Genomic DNA, 23,311 nt, shown 5'->3' on the forward strand with positions numbered 1-23,311 from the left:
GCGGCGGTGCCGCACCCCGGTGTGTGGGGTTGCAGCGTGCGGTGCTGTCAGTGTCTGGTGAAGCGTTTTGGATGGGCAGGGGGTGACAGGTGGTGTGTGCCTTACAGCGGCGATGGGGAGGGAAGTGATAGAGCATCTCCTGGAGCTCTGCGTTTGGAGCACGCTGTTAAATCCCAAAGACTGATGATAAAATCAGTGTAAAATAAGTTGGAGCAAGGGGGATTGCTGTCTGTAATCAAAATGGGGGAGGGGAGGGGGGGAAGCAGCAGCAGCCCCAAAGCTGAGAATTGATGACACGTCAGGAGCAGAGATGAGAGAGATGCAAAGACTGCATGTCCTGTGTAACATTTATCTTTGTTTTCTTGGTGCTTTCCAGAACATAGGGGCTTTATAGGGTATCGGTTAGCTTTGAAAATGCCGGGGGTTTGGCACTTCTGTTGTTTCCCTGTAGTTAGTCACAAGCAGGAAGATTGAGGGATATCAGTATCATAACCACAAGGAAGGAAGTCGTTTTCTTTCTCATACAAACAACTTCTACTACTGGTGTACCCTTCACAGCGCTTTGTAACAGTGTTTCTGAATTGTATTAGGTCTTTTTAAGCAGTGTTTCCCCTCTCTGTATAGCCGGTATCTTTCCATCTTTTCTTCATCCCTTTTGTATCATCTTTGTACTCTCTGAGTAACAAGTGTATTGGGTTTTTTTTTCCTTGGAGTATCAAAATTCTTATTGAATCATCTTTGCCTTGGTGAAGAAGGTTTAATTCAATCAGTAACAAAACTATTGCTCTGTAAAACTTTTTTATGGTATATGGTGATGTAATATGCCTCTTTATGGTTCAATATGTAAGCAATTTGAATTTTCATACTGATTGGCTTGTCTTGGTTGTCTGACTCTATGGAAGAAAATGTCACCCTTCTGGCAGTTACGGTTAGAACAGATCAGGCCTCCAGAGGCTGAGCCAAATGAATTTGGGTACAGATTTTTTTTTTTTTTTTTGCAAAACCTCTCATCTTCACAAAGTTGAATTAAAGTTCTTTGTGAGAATCTGGAGAAGCTGTTTTGACATCTGTGAGTGAGATCTTTAAAATTTTGGAAGGCAGCCTTCCTGAAACATTCAAACTTGTCTCAAATGTAAATGACTTTATGCAATGTGTTTGACAGTTTGATTTAGAAAGGAACTTTGAGTTTAATGAATGTGAAGGTTATCTGTTCTGTGGCTGTGCAGGAGACACTTAAAACACATGCCAGATGTCAGTTTGTGTAGTTTGCCAGTTTAAAATAACACTGCCTTTCTGTCTGGAAGGTGAGAGAATGATATTTACCAGATGGGTTTTTCTAGACTTCTAAGGCTGTTTTAACACTTTTGTCAAAGGGTGGTAATGGTTTGTTTTGTGGTTTCAGCTAGAGAGTTAAAATATGCCTGTGACACTGCAGTATTTGGAGATAAAACTCAGAGTTTTACATGTGTTGAAAAGTCACTCTTCTGCTGGTGAGCTGTTAGGGAAAAGTAAATTCTGCAAGCAAAGGTCTTGGTCAGGAAAAGACCCATTGAAAAGTGATTTCACTTTATGTTTGGTAAGTCAAAATTGCTGGAAATACGTTGCCTAACTAGCTATATAATTGCTGGGTGAGAGGGCAGACATAGAGAAATCAGACGAGTAATTACTGTTTGAAAACTGGAACAGTTGTGCTCTAAGACTAGAAATCTTACTCTTCAACAACACAGAAGGCATGTGTTTCCTTGCTGCAAAGCTGGCCTCTTAAGAGACTCCTGACTTACATGGCATGGCACAACTCTTCTCAGTTTTCTGTCCCCTAAGATACTGTAATACAGAGGATCGGACTGAATATTACTTTTGGTACAAATGTTACTTTGGTACAAACATCCATTATGCTTGGAAAATAGTAAGGTCCCCTGAAAAAGATTTAGGCAACTGAAGCTTTTTAGGTAGCCTAACTATGCAGAATTTTGAGAAATGTTAGCAAAGTTGTTTCCAGTAGGAAATGCCAGTAAGGCGGATATTTCTAGATTCCTGCTGCTTGAGAGTGTGTGCTTAGAAGTGTCTCATTGGTAAGATTTGGCAGACTGAGGGCCTGGAATACTGATCAGCAAGGCCTCTCCTGTAAAAAGCTATCCAGAAGCCACCTTAAAAAAAAAAAAAAAAAAAAAAAAAAAAACATATCAACAAAAAAAACCACCAAAACAAACAAACAAAAAACCAAAAAAACCCAGCAAAACAAGCAAGCCAAAAAAACCTGACAAAAACCTACTTAATGGTGGATGGAGAAAGTGAAGTTGGATTGTGGTAGTCTCGTGGTTAAAACAGTTGAATAGAACAGGACAAATACAATATCTGTTCTCTCCTGCTCTCTCCTGTATCAGAGGTTTCACCTCCCTGTTTTGTGTTAAGCAGAAGTGTGGTCCTAGCCAACAGGCTGAAGAGTCTGTGGGCAAAAGCATCTGCATGCATACATTACTGCTGAGGATGGAATGTGAGTAACAATGCAGTAGGTTTTTTTTTTTTTTCCCCCCCAGAAAAAAATTCATTGGCCACCAGGTGCTTACTAAGCAGAATCGTGAAGCAGATCCTCCTGGGGCACTTGGAAAATAAAAATGTGATGGATGACAGCCAGTGTGGCTTCAGTAAGGCAAATTTGACAAATTTAGTGGCCTTCTATGATGAGCACCTTTCAGTAACTAGAGGGAGACTGACTACAAGAAAGCTGGAGAGGGACTATTTACAAAGGTCTGTAGTGATAGGACTGGGGGAATGACTTTTAGGTTGAGGAAGGAGAGATTTAAATTAAGTATTCTGCAGAAATACTTTACTGAGAGGGTGGTGAGGCACTGGCACAGGTTATCCAGAGAATAACCTGTGAAGATATCCAGAGATGAGAACTGCCTCATCTCTGGATATCTTCAAGGCCAGATTGGATCAAGCTCAGAGCAGTTTGGTCTAGTGGAACGTTCCCTGCCCATTGTAGGGGTTTGGAACCAGGTCATCTTTGGGCTCTCTTCGTACCAAAACCATTCTATGATGCTTTACTATATGATAACACATTTTTTACATAGCTTTTCTAATATATTAAATAATTTGTCCATAAAGAACACTTGAGCACTGAATATGATCCCCTAATTAAAAGAGGCCTCCATCCTGTAACAGCATTCCTGTCCATGTGTCTGCTCCATGGGCCACAGCTCCTGCAAGGTGCTCCAGCACAGACTCTCTGTGGGCCACATATTCCTCCAGGGTACATCCACCTCCTCCAGCATGGGGCTCCCTGTGGGCTGCATGTGGATCTCTGCTCCACTTTGGACCTCTGTGGGCCTACAGGGTCACACCGGCTTTACAGTGGGCTATCCAGGAATCTCCAAGTGCCTGGAGCAGCTCCTGAATGTCCTTTCTGAATGACTTTGGGGTTTGCAGAGTTGTTTCTCTCAGTTATTCTCACCCCTCGTAGCTGCTGTGCAGTGTTCTTTGCCCTTTCCTAAACAGCTTACAGCAGAGGCATCACCAGTATGGCTGAGGGCCTCAGCTTTGGGCAGCAGCAGGTCCATCTTGGAGCTGACTGGAGCTGGCTCTGTCTGACACGGGGACAGCTTCTTGTCTCTCTCACAGAGCCCTGCAGCCCACGCACTGCCAGAACTTTACCAGGCAAACCCAATGCGGGCACTTACCTAGCAAGGAAGACTCATTTCATTCTTAAGAAGGTTTTTTCAGGTTTCAGTACAGTTAAACTGGAATATGGATAGTCTCTTTTGGAATGGGAATTGCTGGAATTTTTCTGGTGGATTAATGCATAAACTGCTACATAGTAATGCTTCTGGAACATTATAAAAAATAGCTGCGGTGTTCCCACAGACAGAAAGAACTTAACATGTTCACAGTTGTCATTTGCATTGATTATGTCTTTTCATGTGGCAGTCTGAGAGCTGTGCTTGGCTTGTATGCAGTATCAGTGTCTGGCTGAAAGTGACAAATAAAGGCTACTTTTCATCTTTCCTGGGAGATTCTTGTCATGATTAGGGAATATGTTAGCATATTGTGGAATCTAGAGCTCACTGTTTTGATGCAAGATTGGAGCAGGTGACATAGTTCTTGTAAAGCTGTGATGTAGTATTTATGATAATCTTCTTCTTTGTTACCCTTTTTTAGCCTATTCCTTGTCTTGTTATTTTGCACATCAATGGAGTTTCTTGCTTATTGTTAGTAAGTAGAGCTGAGTTACTGAAGGTGGTGATAAACTTCATAAGGCTGTTGAAGTTTTTGCTCAATGAAGAGAGATGAAGGTTTTCCTCATCTTCATATACTACACTTGGACCTTACAAATTGCAGTACTTATTTGAAACCGTTATATCCCCTTGATTTTTCTGTGATTATTGTTTTGTTTCTTTGTGGGTTTTTCTTTGTTGGGGTTGGTTTGGTTTGTTTGTTTAGGTTGTTTGGGTTTGAGGTTTTGTTATTGTGTAAAAGTATCATCAGGCAGTAACTATAACATTCTTTGTGATTAAGAGATACTGGGATAGCTCTGCTTAATACATTTTTTTTAGATTTAATCCATCTCAGTAATGTGCTGACAGCTACTGTTTAGCATCTCACACAGTGTTTGGTGGAACACAACATCTCTATGTAAATACTGACTTTTTTTTTTTTAATATTGATTACATGACACAGGAGAAAATTTGTGTTTAAATTCTATCCAGTTTTAAATTGGAGAGAATATGTATCTCTTGCTGTGTAAGGTACAGAAATAAACAAGTCACGTATGGTTTACTGACAGCATTGTTTTCAGCAGCTTCAGTGTTTGGCATTCTTTCCCTCTTTTCTGCCTTTTGACTGTCCTATCTCTTCTCTCTTCCTGGCTCTTTGTCAGACCTGAAAAAATGCTATTGTCGAGTATGGGTTACTGTTAGTAGTTCTAAAGTCTCATGTTTAAATTTGAAGCAGTATCACCTTTTTTGAATCATCTCTAGAAAGGTGACACATGTGTGGAGAGCTGTTGGGATTGAAGCTCTTGGTGCTCTCAGCTATCAGACTCCACTGGTCCTGTCTTCTTCCTGTCTGTCCTCTGCTTCCACTTTGTTTTTACCTCATGATTTCTTTCTTGCATCACCAGCAATCCAACAAACTGTCTGTCTTTGATGGTTTCTTAGACTGTATTGCAGAATTGGAGTTTTAAAACCAGTAAAACACCTCAACAAGAGTCATGCAAACATTTTCACAGTTAAATATACTGTTAATGAAAATATTAGTTTAAATGTTCCTAGCAGGAAGATACTGAAAACCTTTTGTTAACTTATCTGACTTATCTGAAAAATTGCTATTAACAGTTTGTGTTTTCATGATGTAATTTAAATTGCTGAAAGCTGATAAGGGATGCAGTTGGAATATGCCTACAGTGATAAAAAGTGAAACTTTGAAAGGAGCAATGTGGAGGTAGAGCACAGGGCAGTGGTCTGTTTTGTTACTATTATGTATATGCAGAATCATGTAAGAGATGAGCACTGTTTATGATTCTTTGTTATTCATTTGATAAATTCCACAATGTAAATATCACTGGTTTGATATAATGCTATTTTTAAAAGTTTTTTCCTGAGTGGGTGGTAATTTAAAAATATTTTTTAACTGTGTAATGCATGATGTGTTGTCTTTTTTCTTGAGATAATAGATAATAAGTACTTCTACTATAGTTTTGTTCCATTAGTTACTGTGAGTGTGCAGTGTAGAAAGTGTATATTTGTTCTTCTGATGGCTGCAGACACACAGAAGAAAATCCAGTGAAATGCTTCTGTTTATACAGGAGTTGTATATGTTCTTATTAGTATTCAAAATATGAGTGTTAAAACTTTGGGCTCCTTTTCATGACTGCTCAGACCACTGCTGCTGTTTGAGCTGATTTGTTGCCGATAGTTACTGGAATAGTAATCTTTATTATGGTCTAAGTAAATATGAGAAGCACTGGGGCTGGATTTCTGAGCTGCTGAAACATTTGGAATGGGGACAGGAAAACTGTGAATATATCTGTTAACACAGTGAGGACTAGGTTTTGGCTCATTGTTTCAGAATATATTTTGGAATTTCTTTAAAATATTCTTGTGGAAATCGAGAGATGTTCTCTTAGAAGAAAAGTCTGTAGAGCACCACCGGAGTAAACACAGAACTTGGAATGCAGGGCACAGGCTATCAAAATCACTGATTTTATAAATACAGAATATTATTTTACCCTTTTTTGGGATTTTGTTTTTGGAAGTTTTTTTTTTTTTTGTGCTTTTGGCCAAGCCATGTCATGTTGTGGACCGGCCACACATTTGGTTGAAGGTCTTTTTAAGAACACCAGTACATTTCTTCAAAAAAGTGAAGATTTTTTAGTCTATAAGCTGTGAAAGAGAAGCCTTGTGTTACAGATGAGGTTTAAACAAAACATAGTTAGCTTTACCTGGAGAGTCATAGCAGAGTGGGAGATGGTTGTCTGGATGCTATTGATGCCATCTCTTTGGAAATAGGTCAGTGTATGTTCCAACACAAAGCTTTGGATTTTGTCTTGCTTACAGTGCAGTCGTTCATGACTGAGATGAGTACATAATTGTCTAACATTCACTGTCTAATGAGGCTTATGCTCACACACCAAATGCAAGAAGATCTAACATGATGGATCTCTGCCCCTTAGGTTGCTGCTGCTGCTTACTTCTTAATACAGAAAAATGGTGCTGGGAAGAGTCTCACATGCTCAAGAGGCAGCAAGATGGAATTCTGCATAGGGTACCATGAACTGAAAGCTTCTTCCATCAGTTCTGTTTCTGAAGCAGGGAGACATCTCCATCTTCTTGCTCTGCCATTTATTATTTCTCCTTGCCATACAGCTAGAGAACCATTGTTTAGTCAGGCATGGTCTTACTGCATTTTTGATGTCAGATAACTGTAGATGGTGTTAGGGAGACTTGCGTATGTTGTTCACTGTAGTTATCGTCACTTAGTATTTCTCTTTGCTTGACCCTTTTCTTGGTTTATTTTTATTTCACATTCCACAAGAAGGAAGGGGATATCTCAATTTTTATTGTAGCATTTGGACAGGAAAGAATTTTAATTCCTATCTCTGAAAGCATTAATTCTAAAAAACAGATAATTTATTAAATATATGCTGACATAAAATTATGGTAATTACAGTAGCTTACAGTATCTGCTGTCAAGGAGATAAACTGGCAACCATCAGCCGCCAGAATGCCAGTTTATATGCAATTCAGTGAGGTTATGCAGTAGTTTATATGCCTGAAAAACATCCATATCTTTTTCTGATCTGTAGCCTTTGGTGTTACTTTTACAAAACTGTGGGGCCTAGTGACAGTAGCATGGAGTGACAATCTAGTTATTAATTTGCCTTCAAATGGGTGAACAATGTTAATCTTGGAGAAAATAACCTGTTAATGCCAAGCGAACTGTGTGGCTGTTCAGTCTGTTTTCTGCACATGAAGCTGTACTGCAATGTACTTGCCACTCTTAGCACCAACAGTCTTCAGATTCTTGAATGAGGAAGCTAGGAGAACATTGAGTTTTCAGATAAGTCTGTTGGAGAAGTAAGTGTGTCAGGTTATATCTTTGTGTCATTTGTAGACAAAGATATTGCTCTTTCCCTTCAGTCTATTTGTGTGAGTTTTATGGGCTTTGATAAAAAATCCTTTTGGGCTAGAGAGACTTGGTTAGTGTCACATATTCCCATGAAATAACCAGTCACCAATTGTACACAAACTTTATAACTTCTGCTGCTCTCACAAAGCGTACTACAGGAATAGGTAGGGGAAAGAAGGCCTAAAAATCTTAAGACCTTCTACTTATTTGTTTCAAGTCATTGTTCTTCCTTCTTTAAGAGAAAACCTTAAGTTTTAGAAAGTTGTTAAGAAACTGCTTACCAGTGTACAGATTTTGGGTAGTGAGATAGAAGGTGATGTAAGAGGAACTTCATTTTTGGGGTTTATCATAGGTAATTTTTGGTTTTATAAAATTCTGCATTAGTTGCCAGTACATGTTGGCAATAACCTCTGCCTTTCTGGAGATTGCTAGAAATAGGATTTGGAAGGCTCTTTTTCTTTACCATGTCATAAACAGGATTAATTTACCTGAATACCCAATTTCTAACTCTTGTGCCAGTCAGATAAATTAGTTGTTTGAAATTTCATCCTGTTCTTATTGCTTGAAAGGCAAAGAGCTACAGTTTCACATTCTAAATGAAAGTAATTTTTAGCAGAATTGAAGGACAATAGATACACAGCAAATAGGTTTAAGAAATAAATCTTTTTAATCCTCTTCTGTGAGCCCAGGATCCTTATCCTCAGATTGTTATGCTGAGTTTCAGCTTCTGGGTCCGAAGTTTTTTTATTTGTCTTGGGGTGATTTTGTGATGATACTTTATTTTCTAAACATCTGCTTTATGCCCAGAAATGTCTGCAGTATCTTTAAGATGAACCAGGTGGTGGGGCCAGAGCCTGGGAATACCAGGTGTGGGCTCTGTTCAGTCTTTCTCTGTCCGGGTGCTCCAGACAGCATGGACCGAGGACATTGCACTGTTCTTTTTGTTAGACTGGGTTTTTTGATAGCTTAAAGCAAGATAGGGTCCTTCCCTTCCCCTTCCCTGAACTTCCTGAAACTTCCCTTCCCCTCCTCTAGCCTATAGGCTGTACTGTGAGTCCTCTCAGTGGCTTTCTGGGTTTTTGTTCCCTTGAACTGTTTCTGGCTTGGCTTCTTTTTCATTTTGGCCTGTCCGGGGAGCCAGTAGGACTGCCCTGGCCCTGAGACCTCAGAGGAGCTGAACTAACATGAGAAAGGAAATTAAAATCCACCAACTTTGGCAAGGAGGAGGACCACACCGGAAATTCAACAGCTTTCCCATCTGCTCTGCTCCAGGCTGCCATGTGATATCCTCTTCCCCTTCCCAGAGACAGAAGCGACCAGCTGCCATTTTGTTTTCCAAGCCACCCAATCAGCCTGTGTATTTTTTTTTCCCAAGCCATTTTTCTGGGGTTTTTTTGTTCTGCTGTTGGTGGGTGTAAGAAATGATGCTCACTTTTAAAATTTTAAGGGTTTATTAAACCTTAACAAAATTCAACTAAACACTGAATAAGGAAAAATTACAGCTGGAATTTTGTGACCCTCTGCTACGTGCTGGTCTACAAAATGGATGCTTTGCCTTTTATACCCCTGGCCCCTCCTAAAGTCGTGTCAGTCAACTCCTTCTTTGTCGTTCATTGGTGGAGATCACTCTCTTCTGACTTGATTGGAGGTCAGGTGTTGCCATGCCACGCCTCCTAGTAACAAGCCTCCCCTCCCCTCAAATGCCCGCCTGCCAAGGGCGTCCAGTGACAGCAATACAACGGGGAGGGGAAAGAGGGCTGTGGGGAGAACATAGGGCAATAACTTCACTATACATCAATAAAACAACTCCTAACATGCACATAATATTCATCCCTTAATTGGGAGAGCCAACCGTTGCATTACCCATCTACAATAGTGGGTGTCCGGGTGTGTGGAGGATAGGTTTCTGGGAATTTATTCAATCTTTCTCTGTGCCTTACAGGCACCACCACTCCCCCCCACCCCCACCCCTTTTTTTAATAAGCAAATTTTTAGTTTTGTTTATTTTTTTCACTTTCACCCGCTGGTGTATATTTCTCTCATTGGCAGCAGAAAAGGGAGTTATTGAAGGGCTTCTTCTCTTTAGAGGAAACGCTCGTTCCAGGGGATTTTCTCCTGAAATCTGTCTCCAAGACCGTAACAGTTTGGTTGACGCACACATAACCTTTGAATTAGGACAGATTCTGTCTGGGCAACTTTTGCTTTGCTTCCCCTCCCCCTCCACAGGAAGCTGAATGGTTGACCACCACTGGGAATTTACTATTGCTTCACTTAGTTCATAGGACAACCATAGGACAAAGTCGTTTTGACTGATACTTAAAAACAAATCCAGTTCTGCTGAGACATCACTGTAGAATGGCATTTGCATAATGACTACAAAAACAACCCAACCCATAGGATCAGATGAGCTTCTGAGCAAGTAACTTCTTGTTAATTTTCAAAGTAGTAGTGATGCATTATAAGTAATCTTATAAGGCCATATACATCTCACAGCATCAGTTACCTTGTTAAAACAACAGATGCCTGATCTGTTGGCCTGTTGCTATGTACAGGCTATTTTGCCAATATTTTACTTTCACATAACAGGTTAAAAGGGTACAAAATGTGTTCACTTCATTGCTACACTGGTGGTTAGAAGTCCTTTTGTCAGAAGGCAGTGATAGTGTCCATCTCAGTAATTTTTAATTTTTCAGAGTGAAAATAAGGCAACGCTTTGTTGCAAGCTGCCACATACATTCTGTTTTCATAGAAAAGATTCACTTGAGCTTTAAGACTAGGGGGTTTTTTGATAGTCCTAATGGTGGCTTTATGTTTTTCATTAGCTCTACTGTCTGTTTGCCATTGCCATTTGGTCGCAAAACTTCTGTGAAAAAAAACAGTGAATGACATGGATAGTGAGTTAAATATTTAAATGTTGGAGAATATTTTTGTTGTAGTTTTCATGTAAAATAGATACTCTCCACTTAAGCCTTCTTAAGTTAGGAAGAAAATGCATTTGCCATCTTTACTTCCGTGAGTTGTATTGTCTGTTTCTAAAATTTATGCATCAGTAGTTTGATAACAATTTTGAAACTATTTCCCATGTTCTAAACATACCTCTAAAAGTGGAGATTGTGTGTGTTGTGCACTGTTTTATTTCTGATGCATTGCTCAGAGGTATATAATTTTCCAAACATTTTTTCTAAATGCGAAGAGTTTATTTTATGTCTCCTTATCCAGTGTGTAATTTTTTTTTCTATTTTTTGTAGATTAAAAAGTCATACCATCTCAGGGAAGCTGCAGTGCATTGTGGGTTTCTTGGAGCAGCAACTCCAATCAGTAATGAGCAGATGATAACGAGTTAAACAGTGCCTGGTAAACAACACAATCACGGTGGCAACACTGCACAAGCAACATCAAACAGCAGGGGACTTTGGTGTTCCCAAGTCCGCAGGAAAACATGCCCAGGATCTCAGCTGCCAGAGTGCCTGCAATTTTTACATAGATTTCTATAGGTCTCGTAACCATGTCTGTTAATGCCACAGAGAATGATCCTCCCAGATTCTTTGTGGGTGGAGAAGATGGAGAAGGATTATTGGATTCAGCCAGATCTACAGATTATGAACACTTCTATGACCATGGGGAAGAAGAGGAGGAAGAGTATGACTCTGTAAGTACTTTAGGTACACTTGTTTACTCTTCTTTGTTCTCGAGCGTTATTTTTGATTTCCAGATTTTTTTTCAAAAATGGTTTCTAAAAAATATTTTTTCAAAATATTTTTCAGTATTTAATAATTTTTCAAAAATGGCATTAGCTCATGTAAGTTTAGTACTGAAATGGTGTTCTAAATTGAGAAATTGTTCATATTCAGATAATGATCTGTCAGTAATGTTTGGAAAAAAAGGATGCTGAAAAATTAAGTATACCTTTAACTATGAAGGAGATGTGCTTGATTTTAGAGAATTTCAGGGCAACTGAGATTGATGTGCATGATTTGCCGACTTGATTTGGATTCAGGGAATGAACTTGATGATGGCATAAGCCTCTGTTATATTTATTTGGATAGTTGGAAGCAAAAAAATTATTGTGAATTTTTGTTTTGTGTGCTGTCAACTGCTTCAGAGTTAACTCTTGTTTTTTTTGTTTTGTTTTAGGGTTTTTTTCTTCCTTGTCTTGGTATATTGAAAGTGCATACTAAGTTAATCTTAAATTATACCTTAGTTTATTATCTTTATGAAGTGTTATGAATTGTGTTTGAACACTGTACTCACCAATTTTTAACTTGTTTAAGATAAACTCTTAATTTTATTATGCATGAGTCATCGTGTCATTTTTTTAATTCTTTATTGTTTGTTCTTTTTGCAAGACTGCATTTTATGGAATAGAGTAAATTTTCACTAGTTGTAAATATGTCTAAAAAGTTTAAATGCAAAACAGCATTGCTAAAGCACTTCCTGTGATTAAAAGGAACTTGGAAATGCAGAGTAGCAGTGCAAAATTAGCAGCTCAGGTGGCTCAATTCAGTGAGTCTATTTTGGCAAGAGAAGGTAGCTGGCTAGGTTATCGAAAAGCAGTAGGTTGAATTAAAGGACTGCTCTGTGTGTTTTTTGTTTGTTTCCTTTATAAAACAGAGTAGGTTGGCTGTTGCCTTTAGAATTACCCGTGACAGAAAAAAATTATTGAAAGTTTAATGTGAAAGTAAATACAGAGTATGCAAAAAAAAGTGAAACTGTTTATGCACTAAATAGTTCAGAAATCTAGAAAAGTAGTTTCTTTGTTTTTTGTTTTCTTTCCCATAATTCACTTGTAATATTAGATGATGAGAGGCCTTGTGTCTGTTAATTAGACTTTTAAAAAATGGCTAAATTGAAAAATCACTTACTAGTTAATTCCAGAGTAAGCCATAAGTATGATTTTTTTCAGATTTGGCACTCCTGAATTAGCTTTTGATCGTCTCTCTTTGTTCCTGGTAACAATATGTGGGAAAGCCCAGGCCTTTTCTAGTGAACCCTTATTAATATTGCCTTTTTATTTGTTATTTTATTTTGCTCCTTATTAAAGTTCTTTCTTTTTCGGGTCACCAAATTGTGCCCGTCTCTCGTTTATTTCACCATCAAAGGGACTTTTGCCCCCTAAATCCTGTAGTGACACTCCGGTCTTCCTATCTGGGCCCAGGGATTGTCACAACAATACTCACAAAAAGTGATATAGAGCTGTTAAACAGTTTCACTCGAGGCATTTTTTGTGAGGATGCAGTGTGATACGCTGTTACACTGCATTTTGCTATCTGCTAGCAATTTGACTGATGAAAAACTAAATTAAAGGCAGCATGCAAATTTTAAAAGAAAATACCTGCTCTAGTGTTGTGCTGCTAAAATCCTGTTGTGTTTTGAGAACACATAATAATTACTTTTCCCTTCCCCTTGCCTCCTTTCCAGCCACCAGAAAGGCAAATTGCAGTTGGGATTTGTTCAATGGCTAAGAAATCAAAGTCCAAACCAATGAAAGAAATTCTTGAACGCCTCTCCATGTTTAAGTATATAACTGTGGTGATATTTGAAGAGGATGTTATTTTGAACGAGCCAGTAGAAAATTGGCCTTTATGTGACTGTCTCATTTCTTTTCACTCTAAAGGTAAATCTTGTAATAATACTGTAAGTACTTGTGACATCTAAATTATTTAAACTCTTTGAAACTCCTTTTAGGTTTTCTGTCTTGCAGTTTTATTGGATTTTCCTAGGAAGTAATTCTTTTGTCTTCTTTAATATAATACAACTGACTTCTAAAGAGCAGGTTTTTTAAATGATGCTGTTAATGTTGCTTGAGAAAGTTCTGTCTGACACAACAGAAGAACAGCTGTCCCACTGGTAAATACATTTGAAGACAGTGGAAACAGTGATCTAAAGCAAATGTTCCAAACTATTTACTGGTAATGCGTTTTGTAACTTATTTTTTTTCTTAAATAAACATTTTAGGGTTTCCACTGGACAAAGCAGTAGCATATGCAAAACTCAGGAATCCATTCATAATCAATGACTTGAATATGCAGTATCACATACAAGACAGGTAAATAACACAAATTATCTTTTAAAGCAAGCCATTTTTGTCAGAGACTATAAAAATAATGTATATAAAAATGTTATTGCATAGCAACACTTCCAGTGTATTGTCCCTGCTCATGGTGGAGGGTTTGGAACTAGATGATTTTTAACATCTCTTTTAATTAACACTGTCCTGTGATTCCGTGATTGTACAGTAGTTTAAATAAAAATACAGCAAATGTTACACTTTATTAATATATGCATAGTTTTTTGGGATGTCTTCAGGTGTTTTTTTCTTTTGCTGCTCTTACACTGGTATGTTTGAAGGTTTACTAAGTTAAAAACTTGGTTATGCATTTTTCTAAAGCTTAGCAAATAAAAAAGTTTAAACTCTTAAAATGCACATAGGATAGGTATGTATAGCCACTGTACAAACTCAGATAATTGTAGAATTCATGTTATTTACAGTATTTTTTTTCTGTAAAAATGATACTTAACAGAACTTGGTGGTACTCAAAAATGTGGTTATTGAAAGCGAAATTTCTTTTGGAGCTGAGGTCATGCATAGCAAACATTAATAAAACAATAGTGAACAAAATGTATAAACATTGAAGCCTTCTGAGCAGTGAGCAGACTTGTGCTTTTGGGTGTCTTCAGGTACTGTTCTGTGTAAACTTGTCGTGAACAGTTGCAAATTTCCTTTAACAAGACAATTGTTTTGTGCAAATGCCTGTTGCATGGCCAGAGAAGAAAGTACTGGCATTGTAAAATGCATTTTTATTGATGTTGAAGAAATCACTGTAAAGGTAGACCTGTGTCAGTGACCTTTAAAGCATTATATGGAGTATTATATATGTAACCTTACCCTGTGTGATTTGAAAAAAATTTGTGTTTATTTTTCTCCTCCTTTACTCAGGAATTGTGAAATGCAAATATTAGCAGGATTTGCTGGCTCATTGTGCAATATTTGTTCTTTTCTTCTAGAAGAGAAGTCTATGGTATTCTTAAAGCTGAGGGCATTTTACTTCCTCGCTATGCAGTTCTGAACCGCGATCCAAACAATCCCCAAGGTAAAAAGAACAGAGGAAGAATATCTACCATTAGCATCTCTTTGTTTCCACTGGAGAACAGTATGGATGTAGTGGAAAACTAAATTTTGCTGCCTAGACAATTCATTTTTGCAGTTTGATTTCTTCACCAGCATTTAAAGTGTTGTTGTGGTTTGACCCCTACTGGCTGTGGGGGCAGTATGTGAGAAAGAAAAGAGGTTAAAGTTTTGTAAAGCACTATTCAGCATTAACAAAAACATCAAGACTGTTTTTGTCACAAGTTCAAAACACAGCACCATACTAGTTGCTGTGAAGAAAATTAACTCCAGCCAGCCAGTCAGTAGAAGTGTGCAACTGAGAAGTATGAACTGACACCATACGACTTACAGACATCATAGAGTGACTAGAATATAAAGGCCTCCTTACTCAAGCTGAGCTTCTAATATGTCACCAAAGAGAGCAGCATTCAGGATATTACATTAACCAGAATTAGTAGTTTTCCTTAGGATAGTGATATTGACAGGAACAAGTCAAGCTATTGAATACTTACTTCCCCTTCTGAGTATAAACACCCATATATTTGAAATCTGTTCTAGATATATCTGCAGACACTGTATATGAATATAAATACTTCAGAGAAACGCACTGAAAAAAAAGGACAAATAGTGCTTCCATCTCTTCAAAGCATTTCAAAAATATACCAGCTTATGCACCTGCTGAGAGGAGACAATCTCCTCTCTGACCCTGAGGGAATCAGCAGAAATTCCAGAACACAGTATATAAACAACATGATACAGACATGGGACTGCAAACATATACTGCATGTGATCGTCAGTTGTTGTGCAGTCAGTAACAAATCAGAGAAACAAAGATGTAATAGAATATTATTATTTCAACCTGCAAATTAATGCAAATCTCTTAATAATTGCATGCCAGTAGTATACTGTTACATCTCTCTTCTTTGCACTGTTCTTCAGAATGCAACTTGATTGAAGGAGAAGATCATGTGGAAGTGAATGGAGAAATTTTCCAGAAGCCCTTTGTAGAAAAGCCAGTTAGTGCTGAGGACCACAATGTTTACATTTATTATCCAACATCTGCTGGGGGTGGAAGCCAGAGGCTCTTTCGAAAGGTGAGGTTATGGTACTAAAGCTATTAAAAAGCTTTAGGTGTCTAACAGGATTGCTGAGTAATTCTTTCATGTCCTGCTTGCGTAGGAATAGTGGCAGATCAGAGAAATTTCAGGAGAACATGTAGATAGAATGAAGGCCTGTGTTCCTTGGACTAGATGTTTAGCTACTGCAGATTCTTAGCACACACCATGAGTATACTTCTAGAATCTTAAAAAAGCCTTTTGGCAATGGTCAAAAGTTTGCTTCATCTGGTACAGGAAGTGTTTTCTCAGTACAAGTGTGTTATTTTAGCTAGTTTTAAAGTTTCTCAAGCAGTATCCTCTGAGTTTTTAATGGAAGAATATGTCTTTCAGATTGGTAGCAGAAGCAGTGTTTATTCTCCTGAAAGCAGCGTGAGAAAAACAGGCTCCTATATTTATGAGGAATTCATGCCTACAGATGGAACTGATGTGAAGGTATGACAAGTGCAGATTCTTATTTCTATTTAGAACAATCAAGTGCTCAAAGAGCTTGTCAGTTTTAAAGTCGATAGTATACCTTGGTCGAGGATAAATTTTAATAGAGTTTTAATACAGTTCATAAGAATGCAATTCTGATTCTAGCTATATGTTACTTTTAATGTAGAGCAGCTGTGCTTGTGTTGTTAGAATCAAGTGCTGAAGGCTAGCTACCCAACATATTGTCTTTTCTTTTGTATTGTATTAGTGCCAGAACAGCATCTTCTTTCCCATGCTAACAGATGCTGCCTAGATATTTTATTGGAAGTTTAAAGGTTATAAAGAAATCTAGCTGAAAATAGATCCTATTATGCTCATTAATAAACAAAAGTTACTTGCTAAAATTTTATGTAGTCAAAGAAAATAACCTTTGTGGACCTTATGTGTAATAATTTTCACTCTTTCATTCATTTAACCAAGGTAAAGATTAGGTACCCTAAGAGAATGCTAAAACAGAGCCATAACAAAGTAGCCAGCCATGGGTGAAGTTTACATCCTTTTCTTTTGTGTCCATTTTGGCTATTTTAAGCCCATTTCAAAACATGTAAAACCAGTGTTTTACAATATACATAACAGACCACTATGTTTAGACAAAAAAGTGCAGATGTAGGGAGTGTGAAGTCTAATCCAAAAAGTGCTTTTATTAATTGCAGTCAGCTTTTTGGTATCACGTGGTGGTGCATGAGGGGAATACTGGTTTCATGTTTTCAGAAAAGTGCCCTGTTGTACTCTTCTGAGGGTTATTCTGTGCAACACTTTGCAGTAGGTTAACAAGTGTCTACAGATGTTTGAGTAAGAGCTTTACAAGCTTTCAGTAAAATTTCTTGCAACAAGGAGAGATGCAGATAGCTTCTCTTCTCTATAGCAAATAGAGAGGTAGGGACTATTTTGACTAGTTGTAGTGAAGTCATCAAGCAGCAGTAGGCTTTTAACACCCAAAATAAATAATGGATGTTTTAACAAGACTATCAGCTTTATATTCAGCAGTTTAACTCAACTTACCCTCTTGAATGAATTCACTGAGTTACCAGTATTGGCACTCATCTGCTTCAGCTGAATACTTGTTTTATCAATGCTTGGAGTTTGTTTATTAATTAAACTGTAGGCATTTTTGAAAGCTGCTGTACAAATATGCCCCAAATCCTTCAGTGAGCATCAAAACTGCAGTAGATAGATAACACAATTGTTCTCTCAAGCTCCTGCCTTTTCATCTTAAAGCTGAGCAGATCCTTGCTTACTCCTGTCTAAAATGTAATCATGCTTTTTAAATTAAGAGAATAACTTAGTCCTGCAGCCAGATTTCCATAAGTAAACTGAAATAATTCTCAAATTAACCTGTTCTCCAGGTTCTGCAGATGTTTTGGAAAAGAAAACATTTGCATCTCTGTACCAACATAACTGAGAAACTAATTTTTATTTATTGAGTTTTTATGATGACTCTTTTTCTTGTTTTATCCTAGGCTGTCAGTAAATTATATGTGTTCTCTGAAGGCAGAGAATGCCGTTGAGGAAGACACTTTAGTGTAACCTTTTCAATGATGAAAGCAGCTAGTATCTTTTGATGTTGTTGTCACGTTTGAGTTATATGCACACAGTTTGCAAATTTACCCAACATAATTTAAATACACTGGATCAAGAGCTCCTGTTTTTCAATACAGGTGTACACAGTAGGTCCAGACTACGCTCATGCTGAGGCCCGGAAGTCTCCGGCTCTGGATGGCAAAGTAGAACGAGACAGTGAAGGAAAAGAAGTGAGATATCCAGTCATTCTGAATGCAAGAGAGAAGTTAATTGCTTGGAAAGTATGCCTTGCCTTTAAGGTAATGGTAATCTGACTGCTTTGCTATCTGATCAAACATTTAGTGTTAATTAATTGTTTGTTACATGAAACTTCTGTAGGGTTTAGTGCATGAGCTAGCAGTGGTAATTGCTGGAGAACTCCTAGGAAGGTGAAAAGTCAAACTTCCATATCTACCTATTTTTTTAATCAAGAAGAATTCTTCTTTTAATGTATTAAAAAGTTCTGGATAAGTTGTTTGTGTTGTATTAGTTCCCTGAATTTACATGTTGCTGTTGTGCTTTGCTAGCCCACAGTATATCTATTTTGTGTATAATATTTTCACACCTTTTGGTAGTAGTTTCTAAGTTAGCAAAACACAGTTCCAATAAAGGTTTTATAACTTCTGTTACCTAGTATTTACATCAGGTACAGATTAATTGTTAATTTGGTACTGACATGATTAAGTACTTACTTGTATAAATTTATATTAATTTGATAGTTTCCATGTCTGTATAATTTTAAGAAATAGGATTCTTTTGTTCAAAACTTCATTCAGTTTCTGATCCTCCTTTCACCTGTTTTATAAAAAGGCTTTCAGTCTATCTCCTTTACCTGGAACATTCTGGAACATATAGAGTGGGAGCCTATCAGCAAAGTGGGCTTTGAGATCTTAAAAAGTAATCTTTTGAAATAGCTTCTAATATCCTCTACTAATGATGTCAATAGTATGTTGATGTCAAAACTATCTTGTCAAATTTTGACATAAATGGTTTTTCAGGTGTTTCTGTAATTTCTTGCCTGCCGTCCTTAAAAACGATATGTAGGGGGAAACCACTGTCAGAAAGGGGGACTTGTAGGCCCACGGTTGCTGTAAGTCTTGAAGTTTGTCCTTATGTGAACTTGACCTTCAATATTAATACTGCTAGGGATATTCAGGAAGCATAAAATCAAGTTGGGGATAGAAAGTTAAAAACAGGAAGATGTTTGCATGATATAGGTGAACCTAACATGGAACTGACATAAGATACTAAGAGTAAAGTGTGTCATGTTTTTGTCATGTTTCCAGATGAATACCCTGTTAAAATATGACATTTGTTTAGAATAAGCAATCCTGAATCACTTGAACTTTTATTCTTTAAAACAGCAAACTGTTTGTGGTTTTGATTTGCTACGTGCTAATGGACAGTCCTATGTCTGTGATGTGAATGGCTTCAGTTTTGTGAAAAACTCCATGAAATACTATGATGATTGTGCTAAAATACTGGGGTAAGAGTTTTCTGATTTATTTCAGATTTTCTTTAACTCCTTTGCATATTAGTGTAGTTTTACTACCGCCAAATTTCTTAATACTATTATTTTTTACTATTAATTATTAATTATTAAAAATTAAATATCACATTAAGTCATTAACATAACCATAAAGTCATTAACATAAACATAAGAAAAATCATTAAAGAGCATACTAAATCAATGAATAAATACTAAGTAAATTCAATTCCTTATTCCTAAAATCATCCCAAACATCTGAGTGTTCAAAAGTGCTTAAAGCTAACTGAATAAGTATTTTGAAAGCAAGATTAAGTTCTTAAAGGTAGCTGAGATTTTTTCAAGTAGTGAAGCACCACTGGATGGTTGTGATTTCTGCTGTTTAATGTGTCCAAATTGCTGTACATTGTCCTTGATCTGAAACCGGTGTATAATTGTATAGTTGTGGATTTTTATACTTGTAAAACCAAACCAAAATAGAATCAAGCTGTCTTTTATCATACCATCTTGTCTCTGCCACTGGAGGCAAAAAAATGTGTAATGAGGGATCTTGTAGAATTGGGCATAGAGCTCTATGCCAAGAAAATGTTGTCCTCAAGGTAGGCAAACCCCATTGTGACTGGCTTTACATGAAGATTGCACTAATGAGATACAACATGACTTTTTGCATGATTTAATTGTCTGGAATATTATTATGTGAGGGATTTTGCAAGTTTTTTCAAGAGTTTTAGCTATTATATTTTGCCTTGTTCTTCTATAAGATGGACATTTTTTCCCCTCTGTGTTACTGCTGCTTATGTAGACATTAATCTGAAGTTCTGTGTATTTTGATTAAATAGTAGATGAACATTAGATGTATCATCCTTCTTAAGGTGGAGACTGCATTGTTATTTTATAGTTACCATAAGGGACTGTACCTATTTTTCCAGTTTTTTCACAAAAACTTTTGAGAAACTACTGGTAAAAGATAGCAGTTAACTCTGATGAAAATGGCTTGGTAATTATTAGTCACTTCTAGTTAGGCAGTGAAGCCAGTTGTCTGCATATATAAATGAGCAAGACTAATTCTCATCCGAGGAATTTTTTTAGGAGCTGAAAAGCTTAAGTTCATTACAAATACAGGGCCAGTAGTCCAACACTCCTTTAGCAGTTATAATAGCTCTAAATTACTCAGTGATCTTTATTATGCAATTAAAAGAAAAATATGTATGTATACATATTTTGTCATGGCTGCTAGTACTCTAAAACTACATTAAAAAAAATACATATATATATATATATATAATCTCTTTGGAGTTTGCATGTGTTGTATAACCTATGCTTTAAACTTACTTGATTTTCTTTTTTTAACTCCTATTTTAGAAATATTATAATGAGAGAACTTGCTCCCCAATTTCAAATACCATGGTCAATTCCTTTGGAAGCCGAAGACATTCCTATTGTGCCAACCACCTCTGGAACAATGTAAGAAAATAGTGGCTAGACCTGAATTGTGCAAACTCCCAATGTAACTTTTGTGTGAATCTTTTTTTCTCTTTACAAGGTGTGCCCACATTGGCCTATGAATGCTTGTTTTGTGTGCTGAAAACAAGGAAGGAATCACAATTGCTATACCAGCAGTCAGAATTTCTCACCCTTAGTCAAGCTGAGTATAGAACAGCAGATTTTCTAGTGTAGTGTCTTTTTATGCATAGCTTCCACTGCTAATCATTGTTCCAGCACCAACTTAATATGCACTTCTAATAAACATGCTCTCTCATTTAATGATCCTCAAAATCATTGTTTTAAAAACTACTTAAAATAGATATCCTATAGTTGCCTAAGTCTTAAAATCAGTATTTATATTTTATACCTTACATCATTTTCAGTTAACCTTATATTCCTGCATATGCTTCCATCACTTCTGTAGTTATGTCAGATGACTACAACTTTGTCAATTGTCTTGATTGTGGTTGGTTTAATATTAAATAAAAGACCCTTGTATACAGACTTGTGAAATACAACTCTTGACATTTCAGGATGGAGCTTAGATGTGTTATAGCTGTAATACGCCATGGGGATCGAACACCAAAGCAAAAAATGAAAATGGAAGTAAAACATCAGAGGTAAATAGAATCTTGATAAAAGTTACTTTCCATATTTACTGGGGCTAAGCAAGCAGTGAACTGACCAGGAATTGCACAATTGCAAGTTGCTTTTTGTTTTGTTTTTCTCTAAATCTAACAGTTTTAGATGCTGCGAATAATTGCAGGTATGCACCTCTCTAACAGGGCTGTCAACTTACTTCTGCAGATTTCCTTCAACATGTGCTGTACCTTGTAAACAGTCCTGTTTGATTTTATGGAAAATGCATTTGTTAATGCATTAAAAATTTATTAAAAATAATGCTGCAGAGAATATTTCTGGTTCACTTTTAGACCATGACTTCTGCTTTTTTATCAAAACTATTCCTGTATACAATGTCATATTACTTTTGGTAGTTATTTTTGTCAAAGTTTAATGACTCTGAATTTCTGGTAGATACCCTCTTTATGTTGGCAGTCATAAGACAACTTTCATAATTGACCTAGAAGTTGGTGCAGTTTCAGTAAAAGGAAATTATTTATTTTGAGACTAGGTTCTTGCATTCAGAACATGCTTGAAGAAGCAAGGCTGCTCACTTGGTATTTTTGGTCCCTGCTTCTGTTCAGGATCATTCTTGAAGAATAAGAATTGATATAGCTGCATATTCAAATAGTATATCATTCATATATAGAATATCCCCTTTTATTTTAAGTACTTAGTAAGTCAGTAAGAGAATATTTTCAATGCTCTTATTTCCCTAATGCATTGAAGAACTTTCTAGGGAGGTAGATTTGAATAAAACTTGGTTTGACCTCTGTACTGCCAGTTTTAACCGAACTTTCAAATACTGTTAAGGTACTAATTTTAGATCACATTAAAAGCCTCCTATTCAAGTAGTAGTAATTTAATTTATTAATAGAATTTTAAATTACTTTTCTTTATCTTAAAGATTTTTTGATCTCTTTGAAAAATGTGATGGATATAAATCTGGAAAACTGAAACTGAAAAAACCAAAACAGTTGCAGGCAAGTTTTTGTTTTGTGTTTTTCTTACTATAATATTTTGTAAGTAGAAATCTATTTATTTAATTAAATCCTATGTTTCCCTCCTTTAGGAAGTGCTTGATATAGCAAGGCAGCTCCTTGTAGAACTTGGACAAAACAATGATTCTGAAATTGAAGAAAGTAAAGCAAAACTTGAACAGCTAAAGACTGTGTTAGAAATGTAAGTGTCTAACTTTCAGGCTTCATAGCAATGAAGTTATATCTGCTGTTTTGACTTGTTTCACCAGTTACTATGTGCATTACAATGTTATCAAATACATAATAATATAATAATTCAAGCACAAAGGTTTTGAAGAGAAGGAATGGCATGTTTGAAATGGGCCATCACTGTGTTTTTTTTCTTTGTGACTTTTAATTTAACTTATTGCTGTATCTAGTGTCTCAGTATACATTCAGCAAGAGAAGGCTACTTTCACTGATGTCAAATTTTGTCTTCTTGCATGTTTTTGAAATGAAAGTACTTGTAAGCAGGGTCTGCTTCTTGCACTGTGACATAATAGCAACTTATAGAGCCAGTAAGAACTTTCACCATTCTTGCTTGTCTACTTACAGCAAACTTTGAGGATTGAAGATAAATAAGTCTTTGTATACTAAGCCTGAAATATTTAGTAATTAAAAACAAAGAAAAACACTTTAAAAACCCAACCAAAGAAAACAACAGAAAAAACATAAGGTTTGCTAAAGATCTGGATTTTAGACTGTGAAATCGTAATAAGAATTTTAATTAAAAATATCAGGGAACAGGCAATTATTATTGAAATTTATTATAATTGTCTTAACTGGTGAATTTTGCTTGAGAATTTATTGGGCT

At 36.7% G+C, this 23,311-nt stretch overlaps 1 protein-coding gene across 18 annotated transcripts in view; it reads left to right on the forward strand.

Moving 5' to 3' along the window:
• The window catches only part of PPIP5K2 (diphosphoinositol pentakisphosphate kinase 2), a 49,688-nt gene that overhangs the window by 613 nt on the left and 25,764 nt on the right, over positions 1 to 23,311 (forward strand). For 17 of the 18 annotated variants that reach the window (XR_010745834.1, XR_010745836.1, XR_010745835.1 and 14 more), the window contains exons 2-13: positions 10,875 to 11,275; positions 13,045 to 13,240; positions 13,582 to 13,672; positions 14,632 to 14,717; positions 15,674 to 15,828; positions 16,183 to 16,284; positions 17,985 to 18,146; positions 19,251 to 19,372; positions 20,735 to 20,836; positions 21,391 to 21,477; positions 22,386 to 22,465; positions 22,555 to 22,660. Coding sequence is in view for 14 of the 18 variants with exons in the window: in XM_066339328.1 (XP_066195425.1) it covers positions 11,132 to 11,275; positions 13,045 to 13,240; positions 13,582 to 13,672; positions 14,632 to 14,717; positions 15,674 to 15,828; positions 16,183 to 16,284; positions 17,985 to 18,146; positions 19,251 to 19,372; positions 20,735 to 20,836; positions 21,391 to 21,477; positions 22,386 to 22,465; positions 22,555 to 22,660 (1,433 nt within the window). In the remaining 4 variants the exon portion in view is untranslated. Of the gene's footprint in view, positions 1 to 108; positions 2,495 to 10,874; positions 11,276 to 13,044; positions 13,241 to 13,581; positions 13,673 to 14,631; positions 14,718 to 15,673; positions 15,829 to 16,182; positions 16,285 to 17,984; positions 18,147 to 19,250; positions 19,373 to 20,734; positions 20,837 to 21,390; positions 21,478 to 22,385; positions 22,466 to 22,554; positions 22,661 to 23,311 lie in introns of those variants that run through there. The other variant, XM_066339323.1, reaches the window with a different exon arrangement.

This window comes from Sylvia atricapilla, chromosome Z (assembly GCF_009819655.1).
Source record: "Sylvia atricapilla isolate bSylAtr1 chromosome Z, bSylAtr1.pri, whole genome shotgun sequence".
Lineage (NCBI taxonomy): Eukaryota > Metazoa > Chordata > Aves > Passeriformes > Sylviidae > Sylvia > Sylvia atricapilla.